This window comes from Neophocaena asiaeorientalis, unplaced genomic scaffold (assembly GCF_003031525.2).
Source record: "Neophocaena asiaeorientalis asiaeorientalis breed wild unplaced genomic scaffold, Neophocaena_asiaeorientalis_V1.1 scaffold319, whole genome shotgun sequence".
NCBI lineage: Eukaryota > Metazoa > Chordata > Mammalia > Artiodactyla > Phocoenidae > Neophocaena > Neophocaena asiaeorientalis.
The window spans coordinates 1,399,540-1,424,594 of record NW_020174103.1 but is presented as its reverse complement, the minus strand read 5'-3'; the positions used below and the strand labels follow the sequence as shown (position 1 = coordinate 1,424,594).

General features: G+C 41.0%; 1 protein-coding gene across 1 annotated transcript in view; it reads left to right on the top strand.

Annotated features, from left to right (window-relative positions):
* Window positions 1-25,055, top strand: part of DST (dystonin) — a 485,281-nt gene that overhangs the window by 400,997 nt on the left and 59,229 nt on the right. The window contains exons 56-63 of the mRNA XM_024754681.1: window positions 4,006-4,167; window positions 5,672-5,842; window positions 8,223-8,389; window positions 10,788-10,947; window positions 11,146-11,472; window positions 12,245-12,329; window positions 13,674-13,915; window positions 14,823-15,029. Of these exons, the coding sequence (XP_024610449.1) occupies window positions 4,006-4,167; window positions 5,672-5,842; window positions 8,223-8,389; window positions 10,788-10,947; window positions 11,146-11,472; window positions 12,245-12,329; window positions 13,674-13,915; window positions 14,823-15,029 (1,521 nt within the window). The remainder of the gene's footprint in view (window positions 1-4,005; window positions 4,168-5,671; window positions 5,843-8,222; window positions 8,390-10,787; window positions 10,948-11,145; window positions 11,473-12,244; window positions 12,330-13,673; window positions 13,916-14,822; window positions 15,030-25,055) is intronic.

Below are 25,055 nucleotides of genomic sequence, written 5' to 3'. Positions count from 1 at the left end.
ATTTGGACACTATCAGTCTATGAAATAATTGCTCTAATCAGGGATGCCCTTTCCATGAGGTTGCATTAAATGGCATGCTCGTTTGAAAGCTTAGCAGAGTACTTTTTCTTTTTTACTGTATTTTGCAGTTTATTTGTAGAAAGTAAACTGTTAGGAGTATATAGATTCTTTAGTAGTTATCTTTTTTTAACCCTTAGTGTATTTTTGTTAGCACTTGAGAAAATTACCACAGACTCACCCAGAACTACCCTGATAGGCAACCCTGAAATTCATTTCTTTAAAGCCAAGTCCAGGGGTTAAGGCGATTTACTGGAACGTTTTTATTAGGTTTTTGTTTTGTTTTGTTTTGCCCTGAAAATTAGCTGTGAGGGAGAATAAAACTTTCCCCTGCATCCTTATGTATCAGACAAGTTCCTGGAATTAAAAATGTAGCAGTTTCCCTCCCCCCTCTTTTTTTTGGTAAGTAGTAAAACATATCTACAGCTATTAGTTCCTAGAAATAGTAACTTGGAAAGTGGTATAGAAAAGAAGTAGGATCATAGCACCAAATTCTGTTTTCACCACCTTCCTGTAAGTTTCTGTTGACTTATTGGGTAAATTAATGGCTTTTTAAAAAATCATGAAAGACATATGGTCATTTTTTCCCAAGGATTTGGGGAATTCTTATAATTCTTTGTTTATGTGTAGTTGACTCTTTATACTGAGTATTGTTATATAGAAACAATTAGCCAGTGTGGAAACTGTCTGGATTTTCTGTGGAAGAAGTTTGGGCTTTTTGCTAAGAGGGGACTTTTAGAAGAGATGATCATTTATTTGTTTGCTGTTCTTTAATTTACTCATTCATTCTATAACACAGAAGTATCCTGTGTGCTGGGCTTGCTCCAGAGTCGGCAGAGTTTGTCTCTGGCAGCCTCTACATCTTTCAAAATTATTTTCCATACTGTGCCTGTAATTTTTTCTTAAGTCCTATTTTGGTATTTGTTTTTATTGTTTTCATATATTCTGTTTAACTGTTCATTCACTTGGACTGTTGATATACTTATATAGTGGCCTGTAGTATAATGACTCAGCGCCCCAAACCTTGTCTTACCTTAATCTCTAGCTGAAGCTTTCCTTCCTTAGTTAAATTAATTTATTTGCCTTCCTAGCATCCTTCAAGCCCTATATTAAAAACATTTGTATTATCTGTGAAAGAATTGTTGTACCTCCCTCAGTATTATCTGTTGAGGGGTTATCATCATATACCCCAAGATATAAATAAAATTTTCTATACTGATATTCATTTGGCAAATCATTAACAGGTCCATATTACAAGCTAGGTACTGTGGTAGGTCCAGGGTATAGAACGACTATAAGGAAAAGAGAAATTTATGCTTTCGTGGAACTTGCATTTTACCCTAATACATTAATTAGATCTTTTGCCAGTTACAGGCAGCGGGACCTGTAAGTTGGGTGGGATGGAGAGTTGGCAGGGAGAGTGCTGGAAAACTGCTGACAGTGCAGGCAGTGATCCAAGGGTGACCAGGGTTGCTGTGCCGGCCCTGTGTGATCAGATCCGTGGGGAGAGGCCTCCGTGCATCCTGCAAGCCCGTCGGCATCTTGACAGGCGTTGAGGGGCTAGACGTGTAGGAATCCACACTATTGCAGTGCCCATCTACCTCTTTTTTCTGTTTCTTTCCCTGTATTTGCCCCTCTGGCTCACGTCATCTTCTTGTCAGTGACCTCCATTTCCAATTTGAGTCTCAAATGTCATTTGCCAGTTAGCAGCAGGCATCCTTGGAAGGGCCTATAAGGATTCTTGCCAGGAAGGCTCATCTTGGGCCCTTGTTACCATTTTGCTCCTTAGCATTTTCTATACCTTCTTTTTTTTTTTTAATTGAAGTATAATTGACTTACAATGTTGTGTTAATTTCTCCTGTACAGCAAAGTGACTCAGTTATACATATACATACATTCTTTTTTCTATTCTTTTCTATTATGGTTTATCACAGGATATTGAATATAGTTCCCTGTGCTCTACAGTAAGGGAGCTCGTTGTTTATCCATCCTATACGTAATAGTTTGCATCTACTAACTCTAAACTCCCAGTGCATCCCTCCCCCCACCTTGGCAACCACAAGTCTGTTCTCTCTCTCTTTTTTAAATTAATTAATTAATTAATTTTTGGTTGCATTGGGTATTCGTTGCTGCGCGCGGGCTTTCTCTAGTTGTGGCAAGAGGGGGCTACTCTTTGTTGCGGTGCATGAGCTTCTCTTTGCACTGGCTTCTCTTGTTGCGGAGCATGGGCTCTAGGTGCATGGGCTTCAGTAGTTGTGGCTTGTGGGCTCTAGAGCGCAGGCTCAGTAGTTGTGGTGCACGGGCTTAGTTGCTCCACGGCATGTGGGATCTTCCCGGACCAGGGATCGAACCTGTGTCCCCTGCATTGGCAGGTGGATTCTTAACCACTGCACCACCAGGGAAGTCCCACAGGTCTGTTCTCCATGTCTGTGAGTCTGTTTCTGCTTCGTAGATGAGTTCATTTGTGTCATATTTTAGATTCCACATGTAAGTGATATCATACGGTATTTATCATTCTCTTTCTGACCTGAATGGTTTAAAGGAAATTTGATGATGGTGGTAATTAATTACTCGTGTTCATTCATTTCAAAGTCACTTCACTTTGGGGGAGAGGTGTTGATAGGACACAGGTGTGTCCTACCTTAAGCAAACCCAAAAGCAGATCCACAAAACACAAAAACTTAGGTGAGACTACACATGCTATTGATACATTTGCTTTACAAAGGGATTAACCACAGTAAATCCTCTTTCCTGATATCTGTTAATTTCTAGATGTTATGATGTCTTAAGCTTGAAGAAATTGCTATTACAACCTTTTGATATTTCTTTGGTTTTTGTTTGAGGAGTTCTGCTGTTTCTCCACACTCGAGAGGGCTTACAGGCGGTCTTGTGCAATGTGTATGGGAAGGAACTAAGGATACTTTCAAAGAAAGTGTGGGAAAACAAGCTTCAGAAGGTGTGATTCAGTTCAGTATAAATCAGCTTAACATTTGTATGTTTTAATAGCTTCTCATATCACTCCTGAACTCTATTAAGGACATTTATGTCCAAACAGTGGTTTTCTCCTTTCCCTCTGCATGCTCCAAAGTCATAAGAATGAGGGAGCACCGTAGGTTTATCAACTGGTTCCACAGGCAAAATTTCATCTCAAAATCTAGCAGCTTCTAAAAGCATGAAGACAAATGAGTCTCACTCAGATCTAACTCTCAGCACCTCCTTTTCCCATGACAAAACTCCAGTCTCCTCTCAGTGATCTCCTACCTTTGACTTTAAATATTCTCTACCTGGTGCCTCTCTTTTCTTTTTTAAATTAATTAATTAATTAATTTTTGGTTGCATTGGGTATTCGTTGCTGCGCGCGGGCTTTCTCTAGTTGTGGCAAGAGGGGGCTACTCTTTGTTGCGGTGCATGAGCTTCTCTTTGCACTGGCTTCTCTTGTTGCGGAGCATGGGCTCTAGGTGCATGGGCTTCAGTAGTTGTGGCTTGTGGGCTCTAGAGCGCAGGCTCAGTAGTTGTGGTGCACGGGCTTAGTTGCTCCACGGCATGTGGGATCTTCCCGGACCAGGGATCGAACCTGTGTCCCCTGCATTGGCAGGTGGATTCTTAACCACTGCACCACCAGGGAAGTCCCACAGGTCTGTTCTCCATGTCTGTGAGTCTGTTTCTGCTTCGTAGATGAGTTCATTTGTGTCATATTTTAGATTCCACATGTAAGTGATATCATACGGTATTTATCATTCTCTTTCTGACCTGAATGGTTTTGATAATATTGTGAATTTATATTTAGTTTACTTTCTCATTATTATTCGTGAAGCAGCTGTAACACATGAATAGGCAACAAAAATGATCTTTATTTCTAATAATCTATACCTGATGATTGGACAGATGTTTATATTTGGTGGCTGTTAGGTACTATAATTCATATAATTATTGTTCTTTCCAATGCAGGTGTTTCAAAAAGAAGAGATTGAACCCTTGCAGGTTAAACAGCAGGATGTGAACTGGCTGGGTCAAGGCCTCATTCAGAGTGCCGCTAAGGGCACCAGCACCCAGGCCTTGGAGCGGGACCTGGACAATGCCAGTGCACGATGGAAGATCCTCAACAAGAAGGTGACGTTACCACCCCCTTCGCTGTCATTTCTGTGGATTGTTCTTCTCCAGCATTTGCTGTGACCACCAGTCGTATTTCTAGTAGCCAAGCTTCCCTAAACCTGCCTGTTCCTTGACATCCCCATGAACTGATAGCCCACCCTAGATGCCCCCAGGGCTTGCTGGACAGCACAGAAGCAGGAAGGACCTCCCCCACCCACTGCCCCCACGAGGATAGGGACCTGACCGCACAGCTGTGATGGCAGGCGGCCAGGATCCTGGCCCTGGGCTGGTGGGAGCACACGTACCTCCAAGGGCACAGGGGCTACTTGGCTCCATAATCAGTGTCCCATAGGGATCTGTGCTCCCTGTTGCCAGATCCTTTACTTATTTTGCAAAGAACTTGGAACTCTCACTTTTTATGTGAAACCTAATTTTCAGATGTCAGCAACTCACTCCATACTGTGTAATAGGTCACACAGTACAGCTCTGTGTCTGTTTGCCCTGGACTAAGGGTTTGCACCTCGCTATAGATCATTAAGTCCAAATACTATTTTACTGATAAGATGTAGATCCCACCTTTTTCTAAATGCCCATGATGGAAAACACTGGAAAATAATGCTCTGATATCTTAAGAAGGTGATGCTGACGCACAGTGGCAGCTCTTTATGTGACAGAAATGATCAGAAAAGGATTTCGGGATGGCAGTGCTCATCAAGTGGTGGTCGTGGTGGGGGATTGTTCTTGGAGTTTTCCTTGCGTTGAAATCTTAAGCAGTGGCTGGATCTCAGAATGACATTTATCCTTCTTTAGAGTTTGATTCATACCGCAGCACTCCTCAAATACAACTGGGATGCAGTGTCAGGTGTGAATACTTTCCATGGAGCTTAAAATATCTTGCCAACTACTTTTTCAGCCCAAAAAGAAAAGACCTTTGAGGGGGCAATAGGATATCTCTATGCAGAACACAGAGACTCCATTTACTGGGCGACAAAGGCCCTGGCTTGTCAAGAAAGGACTCTATAGAGCTTGGATCTAGCAGAATTTAATTGGATACTTCATAGTTATTTTGCCTAGCAGAACGTAATTCTGATTCTCCCCACAGTCATATTGTTGTTTAAATCTTAGTCTTTAAAAAATATTCAACAGTAGGAAATAAAGAATGAATCCCAGGGGTAATGATAAAAATGAATAAGGCACTGTTTCTTTCAGTAATCTTAAAATATTTGAACCATTCATTGCTAATCATAAATGTATTGGATACTTCCAGAATCTCAAAGCCTTCCCCTTTTGCACTGACTGGTTGAGATGGCAACCTTATCTCCTTGGCTTACTTGCTAAGTTTGCGTTTGTCTCCTTTCCATCTGTATCCTGCCCACTAGCAATGCTTTGGGTGAATTTTAAGTGAGAAGGAAAAGAAAACTTGTGACCAGATGGGAAGATGAGCATGGAAAGTGTTGGCTGGTGGGCAAATTTCATTTTTCATGAACGCAGTAGATAACTGGGGATCCCTGGTGCTGTGCAGGTGGCCCAGCGAGCAGCCCAGCTGCAGGAGGCCCTGCTGCACTGCGGGAGGTTCCAGGATGCCCTGGAGTCCCTACTCAGCTGGATGGTGGATACCGAGGAGCTTGTGGCCAATCAGAAGCCCCCATCGGCAGAATTCAAGGTGGTGAAGGCCCAGATACAAGAGCAGAAGGTAAGTTAGCGGAGCTTTCGTACTGTTTCATGTTAAATCTTAACAATGAGAGTAAAAGTTCACCTTGTGACTCTCTTTATTTGTGTTAATAGGATATCCTCGTTAACTGGTAATCAATGCTCTAGACATTGTTTTGTTAGTCATTCAACAAATATTTGTGGACCATCTGCCACAGGTCAGCCATCGTTCCAGGTGCTGGAGATATATCATTGAATACAAACCATAGACGTTCCTCATCCAGTTTAAGGTTTAGTGGTAAGGGAGGAACGGGGGGAGAGAGAGACAATAAACAATAAACAAAGTAAACACGTAAATGGTGTTACATTAGCCATCGATAAATAACACTGGGATGGGAGATAAGACTCCCAGAGTGCGAGGGTGGGGGACAGGAAGTGCTGAGTGGAGGGGTGTGTGTGTACAATTTTAAAAAATAGTGTAGTTGAGTTCGAAGACATCACTTACCGAAAAGGTGACTTCGAACAGAAATACTGTTCTCCTGTGTATTAGGTTGATGCACATGCAGTTGCCTATTTTATAGAGTCAGTATGGGCAGTTTGTTATGGTTCAGCCTGTACTGACATGGCAAAGAGTTGATTCACATACGCTGAGAACCATACTGCTGTGTCTTTTGATTCAGCAAATACAGGACCCAGCTGGAAAGACACTTCTTAGAGGGATGGTGACTACTTGGGGCCACATGTACAATTTTTGTGGTCATTAGGAAGCACTTAGTGACCTGTCCAGTATTGATTTGTCAGCCATGACTTGAAATGACACATGGGGGGTGGCACCTGGCACACAGCACACTGATAAGGCTTCTCTTTAAAAAGACAGGACCTTTAAAAGGAAGAGACTGGATTAAGAGGCTTAATTGGGTTTTGACACCCAGTACTACTCTCTCTAAAAATTCTTCGAAGACTTTAGTATCTTGGGAAATTAAATTATTAGAAATAGATTTACAGGTAGGATTAAAGAAATATAACAGGAAACACATTGCATTTGTTTGATTTTTGAAAAAATATGGTAGTATATAATGATATGTAATAAAATAATATATATGTATAATTTATATAATGTAATAAATATATAATATAATCTGGTGTTAAATATAATAATATAATTGCTACCATTCACGATTTAAACATTTATTATTTGCCCAGAGTTAATGAACTGTGCTTAGCCAACAAAACCTGTCTATTGATTTTGCTTTCTTAATTGCTAGAAGCTGTGCGTTAAAGTTTACCAAAAGTAATCCACTTAATTGTTCTCTTTACTGCCTAAACCACCTGTTGTACTTTGATTTTATGATGGCTCTGACCTGTGTCAAGAGAGGGCATCTCTTCCCCTTCTCTTTAGCCCTGTTCCCCTCCCTTCCTGATGTGGTGGCCATGATCCCAAAGTGACAGTGAGAAAATACCCTTCCACCTTGTTACTTCTGGGTGACTGTCTGTGCCTTTGGTCCTTAGGCATCAGTCAGGGTCAGGTTAAGGAAGCAGTGCGGTACTCAGCATTCTGTACACCTGTGCCTTCCTCACTGCTCTTCACACAGGGCCTGGGGATTGCACTTATTCCTGAAATACTTGTTTTGATTCATTGGAGGAAGGGAATCCTGATTTCTGGCTACCTATGTCAAACAATCCCTTCCAGGTTTCTCAAAATGAAGCATTAAATTAAAATTTTTTCCATGGCTCAATCCTGAAATATTAGTCTTCCTTAGCCAGCTTTGGGGATTTCAGACATGTTTCCCCCTCGGTTCATTGTGGAAATGATATTTAAAGGCTGTTTTTAGTTTTCATCCTCGTAAAGAATTTTAGAAGCTATCTTACCCCCTAAAAGCAACCAAGAGCCTCCAGTTGTAGCCTCACTAGCTTGTGAACTTGGTCTGACTTTCAACTTCCCTTCTGCGTTGGATTGTTTAACATGGGGAAAGGTTTTGAAAACAGCAGTGATTTATAATGACCTTTTCTATCTCAACGGGACAGATCACTGTCGATTGTTTAGGGCATTCCCATTTCATTATAATAATTGGGGTCTTGCGCTCTCAGTGCAGAGGAGTTATCCTAAGCGGCGCATTCTACTCCATTACTTTATATTAACAAGTTAATAACGAATGGTTCAGTGGCCTTATCAATATTTGCTTTATTTAGTGTGAAAAGCCGCCACTGCAGCGTTTGGCACAATAGTAATGAATCGCTAAGCAAAATGAGTTTTTTTGAAAAAATCCTACTTCTCAGGTCCTTTTGTATGTGAATCCACACAAAGTTATTTTTGTTACATATCACAAGAACTTTGTGTATGTTTTCCATATGTTGATAAAATTATCCCTTTGTTTCCTTTCTTTTTATTTATTGTTTTTTTAAATTTACTATTGTGTCTTAAGCTTCTCCAGAGATTGTTGGATGACCGCAAATCTACTGTGGAGGTGATCAAACGGGAAGGAGAAAAAATTGCCGCCACAGCAGAACCTGCAGATAAAGTAAAGATTTTGAAACAACTGAGTCTCTTGGATAGCAGATGGGCGGCCTTGCTTAATAAGGCTGAAACAAGGTAAATGCTTCCAGTCTTTGGAAAGAGCACCAATGGCGTTCATACTGATTTCTTGTATTTTGGTAATGCTTTTCTTCAAACTGTTATTTTCCTGTGTTTATCATGTATGTGAACATGGAGGGCAAGGGCCATGGCACCTCTGTCTTTATTCCCCCATGGGGATGTCCTGTAGTCTCCAAATCTATCCCAACTCTTAAGAGTATTTCCTTTGGGGGTCTTTCGTTCATTCGTTTATAACGTAGTTATCGCCTGCCTACCGTGCATCAGGCAGAGCTGGGCCTTCCGCAGGGGTGCGCTGGTCAGATCATCCCTGCCCTCAGACAAGGGACAGCCTAGCAGGGTTTCGTAGCCATTGAAGACTAATGACAAATGTGATGGTTCAAAGTGAAACCTGTGGAAGCAGAGAACAGGAGGAACCTGGCCTGGGGCAGGGAAGTGACAGCTAAGCTCTGTTTTAAAGGAGGAGTGGGAGTTATCTGGGAAGTGAGGCAGGTGGAGGGCGCTGTGACGTCTACCAGGGCCGGAAGCTGAAGCGTGGCTCCACCAGGCTTCATTACACTTCGTTCTTTTTCTTTTTAATTTTTTTAATTGAAGTATAGTTGATTTACAATGTTGTATGAATTTCTGCAGTACAGCAAAGTGACTCAGTTATACATACATATACATTCTTTTTTAAAATATTCTTTTCTATTATGGTTTATCATAAGATATTGAATATAGTTCTTTCTTCATTCTCTTCACTGGCACCACATTGACCGATGTCATGTTGTAGCTACACTGAAGTATACACTGGCTGGGTTGGAAATAGATGACCCACTGAAGAGAATGCGCATCTCCATACATTCCTACCTTCTTTGGAACCAAGATGGTGCAGAGAAGGGTTTGTCCAATCTTGAATTACAGAGTAGAAGAAGTTCTCATTCTAGGACCATTGAATAAGGGGCTCCGAAGGAGGCTGGAAGTTTCATGTTATTCTTTAATGTGTGTCAGTAGATTATTCCTTCTGTGTAATGCCCCAGAATTACTGCCATGGGAGAGACTCTCAATACTTTTTTTTAATAAATGAAAGTCTAGATCTCTGCTTTACTACCATGACTGTCCTTCTTTTTTCCTAAACCTTCCTCACAGCGGTATTAAGTGGAGGGATGGTGGTGATGCTACGATTCACACACAGACTAATAGATTCCCTTACAATTTAAATCATAGTCAATTAAACCTAGTTGCAAAATAGTTCTTTCCAGTGATTCTAGGTGATTGGATATTAGAATTTTTAAAAAAGAGTCATAAATAGTGATCATCCAGAAGTCAAAAATAATGTAGTGATTTTATTCATTTTTTTTAAAAAGATCAAATGTATTTCAACTGAAGGTTTTAAAAATATATGCATGTGTAATTTGTGATATGAAGGTATAGCAATTATGTACGGTAGCATGTGGCAGTTGTCCATAATTCCCTTTGTCCCCATAGAAAGCTCATTTCTCAAATCATGTAATTCTCTAAGAATTAAACATGATAACAGGTTAAGACAGCTGCTCTTGGTCCCAGCAAAAATAATTCACAGGATTGGATACAGCATCAGGTCCTCTGTATACAGACCAGCACAATCACTTGCCATAGATAAAAACCAAGGACGTGGTACCTTTTTAAGAGAGGAAACAATGGGTTTTCTAAAAGCATTCAAACTCTGTTACAAGTTAAAGTCTGAGGAATATTCCTCCTCTTTCATGATATTTTAGTCCATAAAATATTAACTGTTGCCTTGGGGAAATATACCTGACAGTGTACTTTTTAAAGGAGGACTCACTAGTAATTCCAGCACAGGCGATGCTATAGTTATTCTTCAAAATTTAAATCTAATTTTGACCATTTGATTAAAGCAATTTCAGTAACTGATGCTCCGATTGAAGTTAACTATTATATAAAGCACAGAATATATGTTCAGTAAGTATTACCTATTACTATCATTATTATGGCTACTATTGTTATTATAACATTACTATGATTATACCTATTATTATTGTAAGTATTACAACCAGGTTACTTAAGACTTTCACAAGATTCAGGCACTTGAGGTTGATGTGTTGTTCAGCTTTACTTTTATTTAATAGGAGAACTATTTTTTAAAGTTTTTCTTTTTTTTTTTTTTGGCCATGTCACGTGGCTTGTGGGATCTTAGTTCCCCGACCAGGGATCGAACCCCAGCCCCCCGCAGTGGAAGCATGGAGAATAGGAGAAATATTTTAAAGTGTCCTCTCCATGTGAGAGATTTTAATTTTAACGTTAGATGTTTTCTACAAAAACTGTTTGGAGTGGAACGCGGGAGCATGAGTGAAGATTTCTGTTGACAGTTTCCCACATTTCTCATCCCTGAATGACCTTCCTCTTGGCACGTTTTCAGGAATCGTCAGTTGGAAGGTATCTCAGTGGTAGCACAGCAGTTTCACGAAACCTTAGAGCCACTGAACGAGTGGCTGACAACCACAGAAAAGAGGCTGGCGAATAGCGAACCTATTGGAACCCAAGCGTCCAAGCTGGAGGAACAAATTGCCCAGCACAAAGTAAGGTTCCCATCACACGTTAGTGAGATCCAGTTTTCCGTGCCCTTTGTGGTTTTATGACATGCATTTGCGTTTTGTACTGTTGTGTGATGCATCAGTGCAACCTTAGACCCATTTCATGTGTCATCTTTTTGTTCAATTTATGTTGTCATTTTTATTTGTCCATTCTTTTTGTTTCCTTTTTTAAACTTTATTTAGGCCTTAGAAGATGACATCAACCATCATAATAAACATTTACACCAGGCCATTAGCATTGGCCAGTCCTTAAAGGTTTTGAGCTCCAGGGAGGATAAAGATATGGTGCAGAGTAAATTAGACTCCTCTCAAGTGTGGTACATTGAGATTCAAGAGAAAAGCCACGGCAGGTCTGAGCTTCTCCAGCAGGCTCTGTGTAATGCTAAGATTTTTGGGGAAGATGAAGTGGAGCTGATGAACTGGCTGAGTGAAGTGCATGACAAGCTGAGGAGGCTCTCGGTCCAGGATTCCAGCCCCGAGGGGCTGTGGACACAGCAGGCTGAGCTGCGGGTATTTTGATTTATTTTACTTTATTTTTTCATTTCAGTTGTCCTCATTTTCTCAGTCTTCGTTATTTCTGTATTATTTTATGTTCACTATGATTTAGGTGAGTTGCTGTACTCAAATAAGACATTACCTATGTATACAGTGACTTTTTTTAAATTGAAGTATAGTTGATTTACAATGTTGTGTTAGTTTCAGGTGTACAGCATAGGGATTCAGTGTATATATATATATATATATATATATATATATACACATATATATATATATATACACACACACACACACACACATATATATATGTATATGTATATATATGTGTGTATATATATACACTTTTTCAGATTCTTTTCCCATATAGGTTATTACGAAGTATTGAGCAGAGTTCCCTGTGCTGTACTGTAGGTCCTTGTCATTTATCTAATTTATATATAGTAAGTAGTGTTGTATTCAGTTACTTTTAATGAAGTCACATGTAAGAAGAGATTTAATTTATCCAATAGCTGGATTGTTGACTTTTCATTTTGTTATTTCATCTTTGTATACAAAGGCCCATAATTAACCAGTACTCCAGTGTCTCCACATCGCCCATTTTTTGAAGAGGGGAGTGAATTACGATAGATGAACTGAGACATGGGCACAGTGGTGGTAAAAAGATGGGTAAACATAAGAACAGTGAGGAATATTTGAAAAGGTGTTTCCTCAAATAAGATTAACTGATAATGCCAATGCTTATTTAAATTTTTTCCCCCGCATAAAAATGATACCTGTGTTTTAGGTTCTGCAAGAGGACATCCTACTCAGAAAACAAAATGTAGATCAGGCCTTACTAAATGGTTTAGAACTACTTAAACGAACAACAGGTGAGATACCTTTCAAATCAAATCGTCATGACGTGAGCATTTTGTGTTGCTTTCAAAATATTTTAGAGATGGGGGAAAAACACAAAGCACACTCGAATTTTGGGGCCACTCCAAGATTTCATCCTGGAGAATGCTTTGAAGGCCGACCGAGGGGGTTTTAGACTATGATTTCATTGTTTTTCTCATGATCTCACTGAGTTTTTAATGGAAGTTTTGTGTATTACTCATAACACCAAGCATTGGTCAGAGAATCCCATGGCAGAGTGACATTAGTTTTCCACTTGTGGAAGGCAGTTGTTCTAGATGAGCACATAGGTTGTAGACAGCTTTTTAAATTTTTAAGATAGACGGCATTCACTGACACATACTGTGACTATACCCAGGTTTCATTTCTCTGTGCTTGAACTCACCAAGAAAACAGATATTACCTTGTTTTAGTAATTCGTTTGGCTGTAGGAATGTCTCATTGTATTTATATCCAATTCAGCACATGTGTGTGGTGGGGGACAGGTACCATTCATTATGAATGGGAAGAATTTGATATAGTATCTAGAGCCTTGCACTTGGACTCTGAAGCCCAGGACACAATTTCTCTGTGTGTCTGAAAATTAAATAGAGGCAGGTGAGGATCTATTGGAATAGTGCAGGTGAGTTTATTATTATTATTATTATTTTCCTTTTTTTGCGGTATGCGGGCCTCTCACTGGTGTGGCCTCTCCCGTTGCGGAGCACAGGCTCCGGACGCGCAGGCTCAGTGGCCATGGCTCACGGGCCTAGCCGTTCTGCGGCATGTGGGATCTTCCCGGACCGGGGCACGAACCCGTGTCCCCTGCATCCGCAGGCGGACTCTCAACCACTGTGCCACCAGGGAAGCCCCGAGTTTATTATTTTTAACACACACACACACACACATGCATAGATTATACATATATAACTGTATATATGTGGCAGGCACTATTTTAAACATTTTGCAAATATAAACTCATTGAATTTTTATCACAACTTTGTGAAGTAGGTTCTATTTGTAATGATAAGTGACCAGGGGCACAGAGAGAGGTGAGGTATCTTGTGCAAGCTAGTAAGCCACGAACTCAGTATGCAAACCTAGGCAGTTTTTAACCCCGATGCTTGTAAACGGAAAGACCATACAAATAGTTGCAAAGGTGGTGCATTCCACATAGCCCTTTACAGTTTTTATATTTGCATTTTCAGAACTGTTTACATTCGCCAGATACCCTCAGAAAAATTCAAACCTAGGAAAGGGCTTTTCTTGGGTCAGAACTTCTTTAGCTGAAGAACTCTTCTTCCCCTTTCATGAGATATGACATGCCTTTGAAATTCTAGGTGATGAAGTTCTAATAATTCAAGATAAATTGGAAGCCATTAAAGCGAGGTACCAAGACATCACTAAACTGAGCACGGACGTTGCCAAGACCCTGGATCAGGCACTGCAGCTCGCGAGGCGACTGCACTCCACGCATGAGGAGCTGTGCGCCTGGCTGGACAAGGTGGAGGTCGAGTTGCTTTCATACGAAACGCAGGTTCTGAAGGGAGAAGCCTCCAGCCAAGCCCACGCGAGGCAAAAAGTACGCTCCGATTTATACACTCTTTGGATCCGCTTGTTATCTCTCAGGGAGCCTTATTCACACAGGGGCAAAGTGATATTTATCACGTGTCATTACTAATATACTTAAGGATGCCTTGGTGGGCGTGGACCCAACAGAAATTGGCAGCAGATCAGCTATTTAAACTTTTAGGAGCCCAGACGTGAAAACAGCATATTGTCATTTGTTTCTCGAATCTTATAGAAACAGAATGATGAAAACAGAAAAAAAAAGGAAAATGATCACTGTTTCAGAGATACACATAATTTGGTTAGAATAGTGATACCTTTATAAGATAGATGCCAAGCATGAGGTGGCTTTTCTAATTATATTGCAAGAGTGGTATTCTCTCATGCTGATCATCCTTCTTAGAGTTGTCCGCCTCGGTTTTTATCATCCTGAAGTACGATCACACGTGGGTGAAGGCAGTCCGGGAGGTCAGGTCCACTGAGCCTATAATGATTCAACTGGGATGATTTAAGCGAGTGTGTCCTCGTTTTGAGGGTCACTTGATTCTGGTTTGGACTTTCCTCTTTAGTTTTCTGGTACCTGATTACTTCAAGGTTACCAACAAGCTGGATTAACTTGCTGGGTTAATTTGCCAGGTTTGGGTTCCCAATTTTTAAACGTTTATATTACATTTCAAAGCTAAAGTCTTGCCATGTTGACAAAGGAAGTGTTCTTTGGAACTTCTCAGGGGACACTTTCCTTTCTGCAAAATAGCTTTAAGTAACCAAACCAAGGGGTATAGAACTGGGGTAACTGGCACTAAGGTGATCCATGCATCACGTTGGCCTGTGAAGGGCTTTAGCCCCAAGGACAGTTAGAGGAGAACCCGTTCAGACTTGGCGTTTCCCACAGGTTTGTGTTTTCTTCCTTCTGTTTTCAGGAGCTAAAGAAGGAAGCTAAGAGCAGCAAAGCCCTGCTGGACTCCCTTAACGAAGTGAGCTCTGCTCTCCTGGAGCTGGTGCCCTGGAGGGCGAGGGAAGGGCTGGAAAAAATGGTGGCCGAGGACAACGACCGCTACCGCTTGGTGAGCGACACCATCACACAGAAGGTGGAGGAGATTGACGCGGCCATCCTGAGGTCCCAGCAGGTAGGCGAACACTTGGGCGTCTGGGCAGTTCGTTTCCTCCGCTTGCTCCCAGGGCCTCCACCTGATCAGAGATGATGGTGGGCGGTATTTCCATTCATTGGTTATGCTTCCACAGCGGAAGGGGTTTGAAAAGCATTTAGCTGGGGTACTTGGACATCTGAGTGCCGGGCAAGGCTCATCTCTACATTGTTGGCAGCCATCTACCTCCTGGCCTCCCAGCCTCAGCAAGTCAGCCACCGGCAGGACTAGCGCCGTTCTCCTGCCGTCCAGACAAAATGCCTTTTGTGTACATGTGTGCATGCTGCTCATGTTAATTTTATGCCCTGGCTGCGTCTAATCTGTGTGTGAGTAAATATTTTGAGTTATCGTGTAAGTCACTATTAACTGTTCCTTGATGTACATGGCAAAGAAAGGCTGAATTCTTTCTAAAAAGGAAACAGTTGTGTTGGTGATGTATTTTTTTTTCTGAAGATGACTGAAAGGGGAAAAAATGATCATTGCTGACCTGTCTGCAATTCGTATGGTTGCTGGTTCCAGAGAGTTTTATAGACCCCACCCCTTAGCCACAGCTCTCTCAGAAGACTGTGGGCAAAAAAGGGGGGTGGGGGGTTCTGGATCTAGAAGCTTGTAATACATGTTTTGATTAACTTTTATGGAAATCTCTGAATATTTATATTAAGTCATCAGCCTCTTGTTGCAGACTTGCTCTGACAGAGTTAGTAGGGTTTTGCTGTGTACTGTGGAACAGGGCTTGGGAAGGTGGATGACTCAGCCTTTGCACATCCCAGCCAAAAGCAAGAAACACAAATCAAGCAGCTCGTGTAGAGCATCCAAAATTCATTCTCTAAGGTTGCCGTAAAAGTGTAATTTATCTAGTTCTAAAACATGGCGCCTCACTCCTCATTTCAGTGCCGTGCTCTGGAATCACAAAAGCCGATGGAATACAACGATAGGAAAAGGCCTGCCTCAGACATTTTTGTGAGGGAGGCCTTCATGCCTGAGGAATGCGTTTGCATGGCTCTGTTTTCAAAGTTTGGAGGAATTTGTATGCCTCATTATCATAGGATAATAAGCGTGTTTATTTGTGAAGTTTATTCAACTATTTGAAAAGAGTTGGATTGTTTTTCACCAAAATTTCTTTCAACCTTTCATAGTTGGCACTGAAGACTTCTCTAAATAGCACGACAAATATTCTGTCCTCTTGGGAGTAGAATTTTCTTGAGAAGCTGACTGTGGTTGGCTAGTTTGGGGAAGAAAGACAGTAATAAGGGTGTAACCAAACCGAGGTTCGGCTGCTTGCTGCTCATAAGCCAATAACTCGAGAGGCAAGTGTCAGTAGAAAGGAAAGTGCTTTAATTAGAAAAGCCAGCAGTCTGGGGAGAAGGTGGACTTGTGTCCAGAGACCAATTCTGAAGATTCTGCTCAGCCATGACAGTTTGTAAAGGGAAAAGAATCTCAGTGAATCATCGAGGCAGGAGGTTGGGTTCTGCATCCTTGTCCATTGAGGGCAGACTGGCTGACTCTCTCTTCTCATGTTATCTTGCCCCCATGATCTCCTGCAGAATTGCTAAGGGGACTGTTGGGGGTAGAGAGCTAGTCATTTTTAACTGCTTAATTCTTCATTCTTACTTCTTAAAACGTAGGAAAAGAATCCACAGGTTAGACAAGGCATGGTGCGCTTTCAGGAGAACGTAAGTCAGGAGTCAGTTTCAGTTGCTTAGTGATCGCATTCCTATAATTAGGTTCTTCTAAGGTTAGAAGGGAACAGAAGTGGGCAAACAGGAAAGGGGCAAAGGAGCTGCTTTCAAGGGCAGGTGACAGGCTGAGCACCTACCGGTTTGTAAGCTCTGCCAGGTGCCAAGGTCATTAACTGTAGCCCAGTTCTATTCAGAGTTTTGCAAATGTTTTCCACAGGTTGGTCTGTGTTTTCTCGAATCTAAAACATATACCCTGTGGGAAAATAACAATTATTGGGGTTTTTTTCTGGATAAAATCATTCCTTACTGAAAGTTTCAAGACCTTGTGAAAGAATACAGAAAAACTCGTGGAAGCAAGAACGTGCAAACACTGTGGTCTGTATCCTTCAAGCCTTCCTTGTGAGAGAGGGGGAGATTGTTTAGTAAAAGTATCTCACTACCAGTAGGTCATAACTAATATTAGTGCTATTGATATATTAATATCTTCTGGTTGTTTATATGTATTTATTCTGTACTTGTATGTGCATTCCTTTGAAATGCCTGCAAGTCAGCCCAATGGAATACCTCCAGTAATAAAGAAAACCAATAAAATTCACTTAAGCCAATTTAAAAAAAAAAGGAAAGAAGAGAATACCTTTCCATTAAGGCTGAGACGTACCATTTAGAGCTGGGAGGAGCATATGCAGTGTGTGGGGAGGTGCCCTGCCTGGGGTCCCACAGCTAGTGTGTGGTGGAGTTGTAACCAGGACTTAATCCAGATCTCATTCTACCTCCCTAAAGGGACTCTTTATAAATCAGGTAGAGAGGAAAAATCCTAAGGCAGGAGGTGATCCATTTTTTTCTAACCTCCTTCAGTAATCCGAAGGAAGGCGCCATTATTGCAGCAAAGTAGAAGTATGAGGATATTTCCAACCGTAAGGCCTGTGAGACTTGGGCAAGTAAACTGAAAGGATCAGGAAATCTCTCTCTCTCTCTCTCTCTCTCTCTCTCTCTCTCTCTCTCTCGGCAAATTTAAGAACACACTGGTACCTGTCTTTCTGGGTTGGCAGAGATTTAGTTTTGCACTCAAAAGAATAGTTTCTAAACTCATAATTAACAAGTTTAGAAAGGACCTAATATATCACTGAAAATTGTTTTATAACCTTGCCCACTTATAGATGTTTGGAATTAGGACCAGAGTACAGTTTGATACTAAAATACTTGTTTTCTCTTTATCCAGTGATAATGTATCCATGAAATACAAAAGGAATGGTGCAAAAAAAATCTTTAGACTTGGATGTGAACCGCATATTTTGTATGATTTGTTTTATGTTGTATAAACAAATCATCTACCATTCTGCTTCTTCTCCACCTGAACCATGTTCGTGATCTGACAGCAGTCCATCTTTTTCTGCATACCTTAGGCACATACATCTTGTATTATTAAGAGCTACTCCTTCCAGATCCCTCCCCTGACATACCCAACCACGAGTGATGGAGTGAGGATATGGGCCTTGCAAATGACTTGGTAGTTTTTAAATTTATAGATTTGATGCTTTGTCCCCGAATAACCAGACTAAATTCAACTAGATTGAAAATAACTGAATGTCCTGTTTTCCAAGCAGCTTTCTCTTAAGGTGTTTCCATCTTTTGACATTAAGATTGTTTATGTACAGGCCTGCCTCCTCTATACTGGTATAACCTGCATTTTGGAATTCAGCAACCATGTAGGGACATTGTGAACAGTCAGGCCACCATCACAGAGGGTGTTGATTGACATGGAAGATGTCAGGCAAACATGGAAAAGGGCTGAGGTCTGAAGAGAGGAGGGAAGGGGGCGTCCAGATACCTTCTCGTTAGTGTGTGCTTCGTATCCGTCCGGTATACATTCAGTTTTCAAAAAACTTCTGATGTGAACGTGGTTAGATTTTTCATGTTAATTCTGTATCACATAGCAGTTTTGAAAAGATGTGTCACTGAATTTTGAGATCATAGGGCCAAGAGCCTTATGTAACGTAGAGCGATGTTTATTATTATTTTGGAAATAATGGAACAGCCTCAATTATTGGCAGATGCCTGAGGACGGTGTACATTCATTGTGACCAGTTAATAAGCTCCTGAGTCTGACTCTGCAGATTTGCAGGCATCAATATTCTGAAGAGGATTTTTTTTTTAATTGGGCCCATTCATAAGTTTTAAGAAAAATCTGAGTGGAATAAGGCAGCTTAGTAAATAGTGATTGTGAACTTTAGAAAAAAGCAAAACAGCTGCCTCCTTCTCACAATGCCTGCCATTATCTGAGTTAGAAACTGTGGGTATTTTTGCATGTTAAACCTACACAAAGTAATCTAGCTTTGCTGCTTTCTTTCTCTAATTGCTCACTGCACCAAATGACCCATGTGGAAATGGGGAAAGGAGCTTTTGCTTGAAAGACGTACAGACTTACAGCCTGAATTCAGATCACTGTGATTGTTTAAACCCCAGAGCATTTTGTTGTCCTTTGCCTCTTATAAATGTGCAATGATCAGAAGGTGCTAAAGTGTGTATTTCACTGGGTCTGGGCATCCCAGGCACTCTCTGGCAGTTCTAATTGCCTTCCTTATTTTATTGGGCCTTCATAACCCCCCAATATAAAGGCACATGGGTGCAATTAAAATAAACAGTTCATTGGGTCATTAGGGATCAGCCTGGGAGAAAAGTAACACCTATTAATTTCTTTTAAAGAACTAGAAGGAAACCTCCCCCACGGAAGTGAGATTTGTTTACGGTGGGAAAATATGGGCTGGGTTATGAATAATGTGAAGAAAAATGGAAGGAAATTGCTAATCAAAAGAAAGCAAGCACTAAGACCCTCGCCAGGGGAAGGGAGTAAGAGGATGTCCTGGAGGTTAAAGTTTGCTTATCACTCTGTCTTTCTTAAACCTCTGCTTCCACGCAAGAGAAACTTTCTAGATAAGTACAAAAGCAGTTTGTCAGACATGGGAGAAACGTTTAAATAGTAAGTGAAAACCCACCACTTATTGACTGTTGTGGTATTTGAGCCGATATTGGTGAAATCCCATGAATATTTTGAGTGACTGAGCCCAAATTGTGTACAAGCACGAGGGATGTAACAGGGCAACCGCAAGTGTAGGCTCTGGGGTCAGACCACCATGGTTTGAATCTCAGACCCGACATTTACAAGCTGGGTAACCTCTGGTGAGTCAGTTAACCTCTCTCTGCCTTGGCTTCCTCGGCTGTAAATGGGATTAGTGGTAATACCCACATTATGCCCTTTTATCCTGACAGCAACTGTATATTCTTGCATGTTCAAGCACTTAGAACAGTGTGTTCAGTAGAATGTTGGCAGTTACTGTTTTACAGTGTGTTTTTCAGGAATATTTAGAGATTAGCCAATTAAAATTTTTTCACCAACTTGTAGGAAGTTTCTGAAATACTAGTTCAACTATACTAGGAATTAGAGTAGCTGGGGTTGATGGTTGGACTCCAGGGGTGATGCATATTAGAATATTTCCCAGGATGCAGTTAAGGATGCTAACACTCTCTACAATTCATTTGAAGTTATTTTTTTGCTACTTGTATGAGTAGTAAACAAATTTATTAAAATTTGGTATAGGCAGCTTGCTGTCCACGTTACTCACATGTGAAATAAGCCGTTTCATGGTCTGTTAGAAATACTCACATTAAGTAGTTGTTTGAAAGAGTCACAGACCTAAATAAAAACACCTTGCTTGACTGTAAATTGCTTCATGTAGACCCTGGGACTACTCCTTTCATTTTTGGACATTAAATATTTTCTAATTTAATAAAAAAACCTTTCAAAGGACAGAGGGAAATTTCTGCTTAAAGTCTTGTTTTCTTTTAGCAGAGCAAATATTTGCCTTGGTTCAAGAAATAGTGTTTGAGTTTCAGCTTTGAGTTTTGGCAATTTGGATGGTGTCATCATACTGGTTTTCACTGGATGCTTTTTTTTTTCTTCCAGAAAGTATCATCATACTGGTTTTCATTGGATGCTTTTTGGTTTTTTTCTTCCAGAAAGGGAGACTTATTATTAAACTAATATTAACACCAGCAATCTGCCTTTCTTTATGAGGACTGTCGTATAAATCCTAAAAATATCCTGAACACAAACAAGAGGGGTGGGGGCATCACTTTATTTTTTTCAGGGACCAGTAGAAGAAAAACAATTCCTGTTAAATTTTATTCTTGATATCTTGCAGCATTTGCACTCTGGTAGAAAGGGCTGGACTATTTTTTCTCAGTTTTGTGCTGAGTGCATCACATAGTAGAGCTTTACCCTGGAGTTCCACCATGTGCGGCTTGAAAGCGAATGATCAGACTCTTCCACTTGTTTGTTGTGACGATTTCTTTTTCCACATCTGAAGCTGCTGAATTAGTTGATGAGGTTTTTTTTCTTTTTCACATTGATCAGCAATTGCTAATGAGTAGTTCCATTTGAAACTAAGTCATGTAACAATTATTGAACCAGATGAAGATAGAGTTTTTCAAGTGGCTTATCAAGATTCCTTCTGGAGTCCACATTGTTCTGACTTGTCCCTGTAGCAGCAAAAGTAATGAATTAGTGGCAGAATATTTATTAACACTGCTACGTGCAAATCACGAGGCGGCTTCAGAAAACAATGCATGCCGTTATGGGAAACATAGGAAAGAGAAAGACTTTTGCTTGAATATATAAACGTGCGGAGTCATTTTAGAAGTACTGCCCCTGTGGGGGAGCTCGCCCACTCTGACGACTGAAGCTCTGCATTTCTGTCTGGAGCAACCTTGCCTGTCAGCGATCCTGTCAGATGTGTGACACTTGGAGGAGGTCCCATGGGATATGTGTCCAGTCCTCACACATGACAGTGTGACGGCTGCCCCAACACCAGGGGAGTCTCAGAGCAGCCTGACTTTGCATGATTTTGGGTTAGATGTTGGTTTATATTCAGATTTTGTTTGGTAGCACTTCTAGAGATTAAGTAAAGGTCTGTTACACCATATCTTCCTTTTCATATCTTTATGCCATTGGTTTTTAAAGGTAAATGTAGAAGTATTATTTTAACCCCTGTTATACTTCTGCTTTGGCCCATATTTAGATGATTATCTAAATTTTTTCTATCTAAACTTGTTGACTAAAAGAACTTGACCTGCAAATAGCTTTAGTATTCATTTACTCATTCATTACTTAGTAAAGGTGAAAGCAAGTGGGTTCATGATAGGTAGAAAAAAAATGTAAACAAATAATAATTCAGTAATATTAAGAATTTTTCACTTATATAATTGGTAATTTTTTACCTGTGAGATTGGAACCATCACAGTGACTTAATCAGTGCTGTCTTTTGTGCTAGGCTGCCCTGGCAGGTTATGCCCTTATAATTAAGAAAAGTTCACTGATAATCTTGACAAAGATTATTAAAGAATAAATTATGTACCCCATTTTGATGAGGGGATAGCCAAACTCTGCTCGTGGGAATATGAATCAGTACATCCAGGGCAACTTGGTAGCATAGATCTAAAAGAGAAAATGCAAACAGGACTTACAGATGAGAGGTTACCCACGCAGAGTTATTTTTTTTTCAATTAACTTCTTTTAAGATAACTGTAGATTCACATGCAGCTGTAAAACAGAATACAGAGGTCCTGTTGTACCATTCACCCAGTTTCCCCAGTGGTAGCATCTCGCAAAACCATGGTACAACGTCATGAGCAGGGAATTGACACGGCTGCCATCAAGACAGGGAACGTTTCCGTCACAGGGACCCCTCATGCTGCCCTTTTATAGCCACACCCGTCCCCTCTCCCACCTCTGCCTCTTCCTCAACTCCTGGCCACAAATCTGGTCTCCATTTCTCTAACTTTATTATTTCAAGAATGTTTGAGCACTTTCCAGCCACAGCCAATTTTTCCTCTCCTTCTGGGACTCAGTTACTTGAACTTTCTTTTATTATAGTTCCTCAGGCCCTGGGCTCTGTTCACTTTTTTCAGTCTATTTTCTATTATTCAGGCTGGGTGATTTCTGTGATTCTGTTTTCTGCTTCACTCATTCTTTCCTCTGTCCTCTTCCTTGGTCTCATCCACTGAGTTTTTATTTCAGTTATTACATTTTTAAGTTCTAAAAATTTCCATTTGGTTCTTCTCCATATATTCTGTGTCTTTGCTGAGACTTGCTATTTTGTTGCTGAGGCCTTCTAATTTTTCCGTCATTTCCACTACGTTTGAAATTGCTCATGGAACATTTTTATCATGGCTGCTCTAAAATCTGCCAGATAATTCTCACATCATCTTCTAGGTATTAGCCTCTGCTGATAATCCTCTTTAATTCGGTTTGAGTTCTTCTGGGTTCTCGGTGTTGTGTGTCTTGGGTCTTCATTAAGCCTTCTGTTTTAGCCGGCTTTCCTGACACCGCTCTGGCAGAGGCAGCAGGGATGCTGCCAGGTGGAGGGAGATCCCAGGTCCCCCAGGCAGCCTCGTGGGACACCTAAGGGTGGGGGGGGGGCGGGCGCCGCTCACTGCTGGGTGGGAGTGGGAGTTCCAGCTCCCTGACACCATGGTGAAAATCCTGACTGTCCACAGGCTTTCCCTGATGCCACCCTGAGGAGAGGGGGAGGTCCAGGCTCCCCATGTGGTCTCCACTGACCCGGGAGCAGGGGCCTGTGGTCGCCTGTGGGAGTGAAAGTTCCAGCTCCTGACTTCGCTGACATCACCCTGGCAGCAGTGTCGGGCCCAGGCTCAGGAGGGTGGAAATCTGGGCTCCGCATTCAGCCTTGCTTGGCAGCAGTGGGGGGAGGCCAAGGCTTTTTTTCTGTGTTGTTTGGTTGGAGTAGAATGGTTATTGTCTATACGTTTTCTGTCTTGCAAGGCCGACCCTTTCCTGCTCCTTTGACTGGAGACAGGTTTTCCTGGGGCTTTTTCTGCACCTCTGGGTGCTCCTGGGCAGTTTCTCCAGCATCCAGTCCAGGGTATGGGAAGCCAAAGAAAACCCAGGGAACTCACCCCCATGCTTCTCCTCGGGTCCAAGACTCATAGCAGCTCTGCTTTCTTCTCTCTCCTCCCGGAGCCTCCTTGTATGCGTTGTGTATAATGCCCAGGGCTCTGAGATGTACTTGTGAGATAGGGTAAAAGTAGGTCTACTCCATCCTCCTGTGAGTCTGCGGAGTGTTGCCTAGTGTCTTAAAAGTATGAACTGTTTTCCAGTTTAGTTCCTTACCTCCACCCTTGTCTCTCCTCCCTTAGTTATCCCCTGACCCCAATCTGGATTTCCAAGTGCTCTTGAAACATTAGAGGTTCTGGCAGTATTGGACTTGAAAATCACAACGTCCACCCCCCTTCACTTTTCCCACTGAGGCTTTGTTAGTTACCATTTATGGTTGGTGCTGTGGTGTCACTTGCCCTCTGTACTCATTTATGGTAACTGGAAGGCATGGGGTTTATCTGATGCAAGGTATTGAAAATGTTCATGCTCTTTGACTTAGAAGTCAACTTCTAGGAATCTACCCTAAGGAACTAATTAGAGATGCCAACAGAGATTTATATACAAGGATATTCGTTACAGGCTTGTTTATATAATAGTGAAAAAATGCAGAGAACCTAAGTGAAAATATCCAGGTATGCTAGAATACAATGATGGTATTTTAAAAATCACATTTATATGACATGGGAAATGTTCATGATAAATGAAAAAGCGGGATATGAAACTGTTTATACAGTATTATCCCAGAGCTTTCTAAGTCTCAACTTCTGGAAGAAAATTCACTAAAATACCAACGGTATTAACTCCAGCTTTTAATTTTCTTCTGTATATTTTTCCATACTTCACAAATTTCTACCATGAACTATTGTTATGCTCAAGAAAAGAAAATCTTTTGAAATATTTAAGAATGCTCTTGAAAATGTTTTCTGCTATTATTAAATGAGATGTAAAAGAATGATACATGAGACATTTGGGGGTATACTCTGCATACATAGAAAGGTATTTCCCATATACACACAGAGTAAATAAATGGGAATATGTCATTCTTTTTGCTAGGGATTTTGTACTTTGATAACAGCATGCTATCTGCATATCATATTAACGTGATAAAGTGAAGGATGAAGTGATTTAAAGATGGTGTCCAGGGCTTCCCTGGTGGCACAGTGGTTGAGAGTCCGCCTGCCAATGCAGGGTGAAAAAAAAAAAAAAAAAAAAAAGATGGTGTCCAGCTACTGACTTTTATAGCTTCTCAATTTGTATAGTATTCTTTTTCCAGATCTCTTTCCATGTCAGAAAGATGCAGAGTTCCTCATTTTCTTCAGTTATTGCAGTACAGGATCATGAGCACACTATGATTTTTTTTGTTAATTAATTTTTATT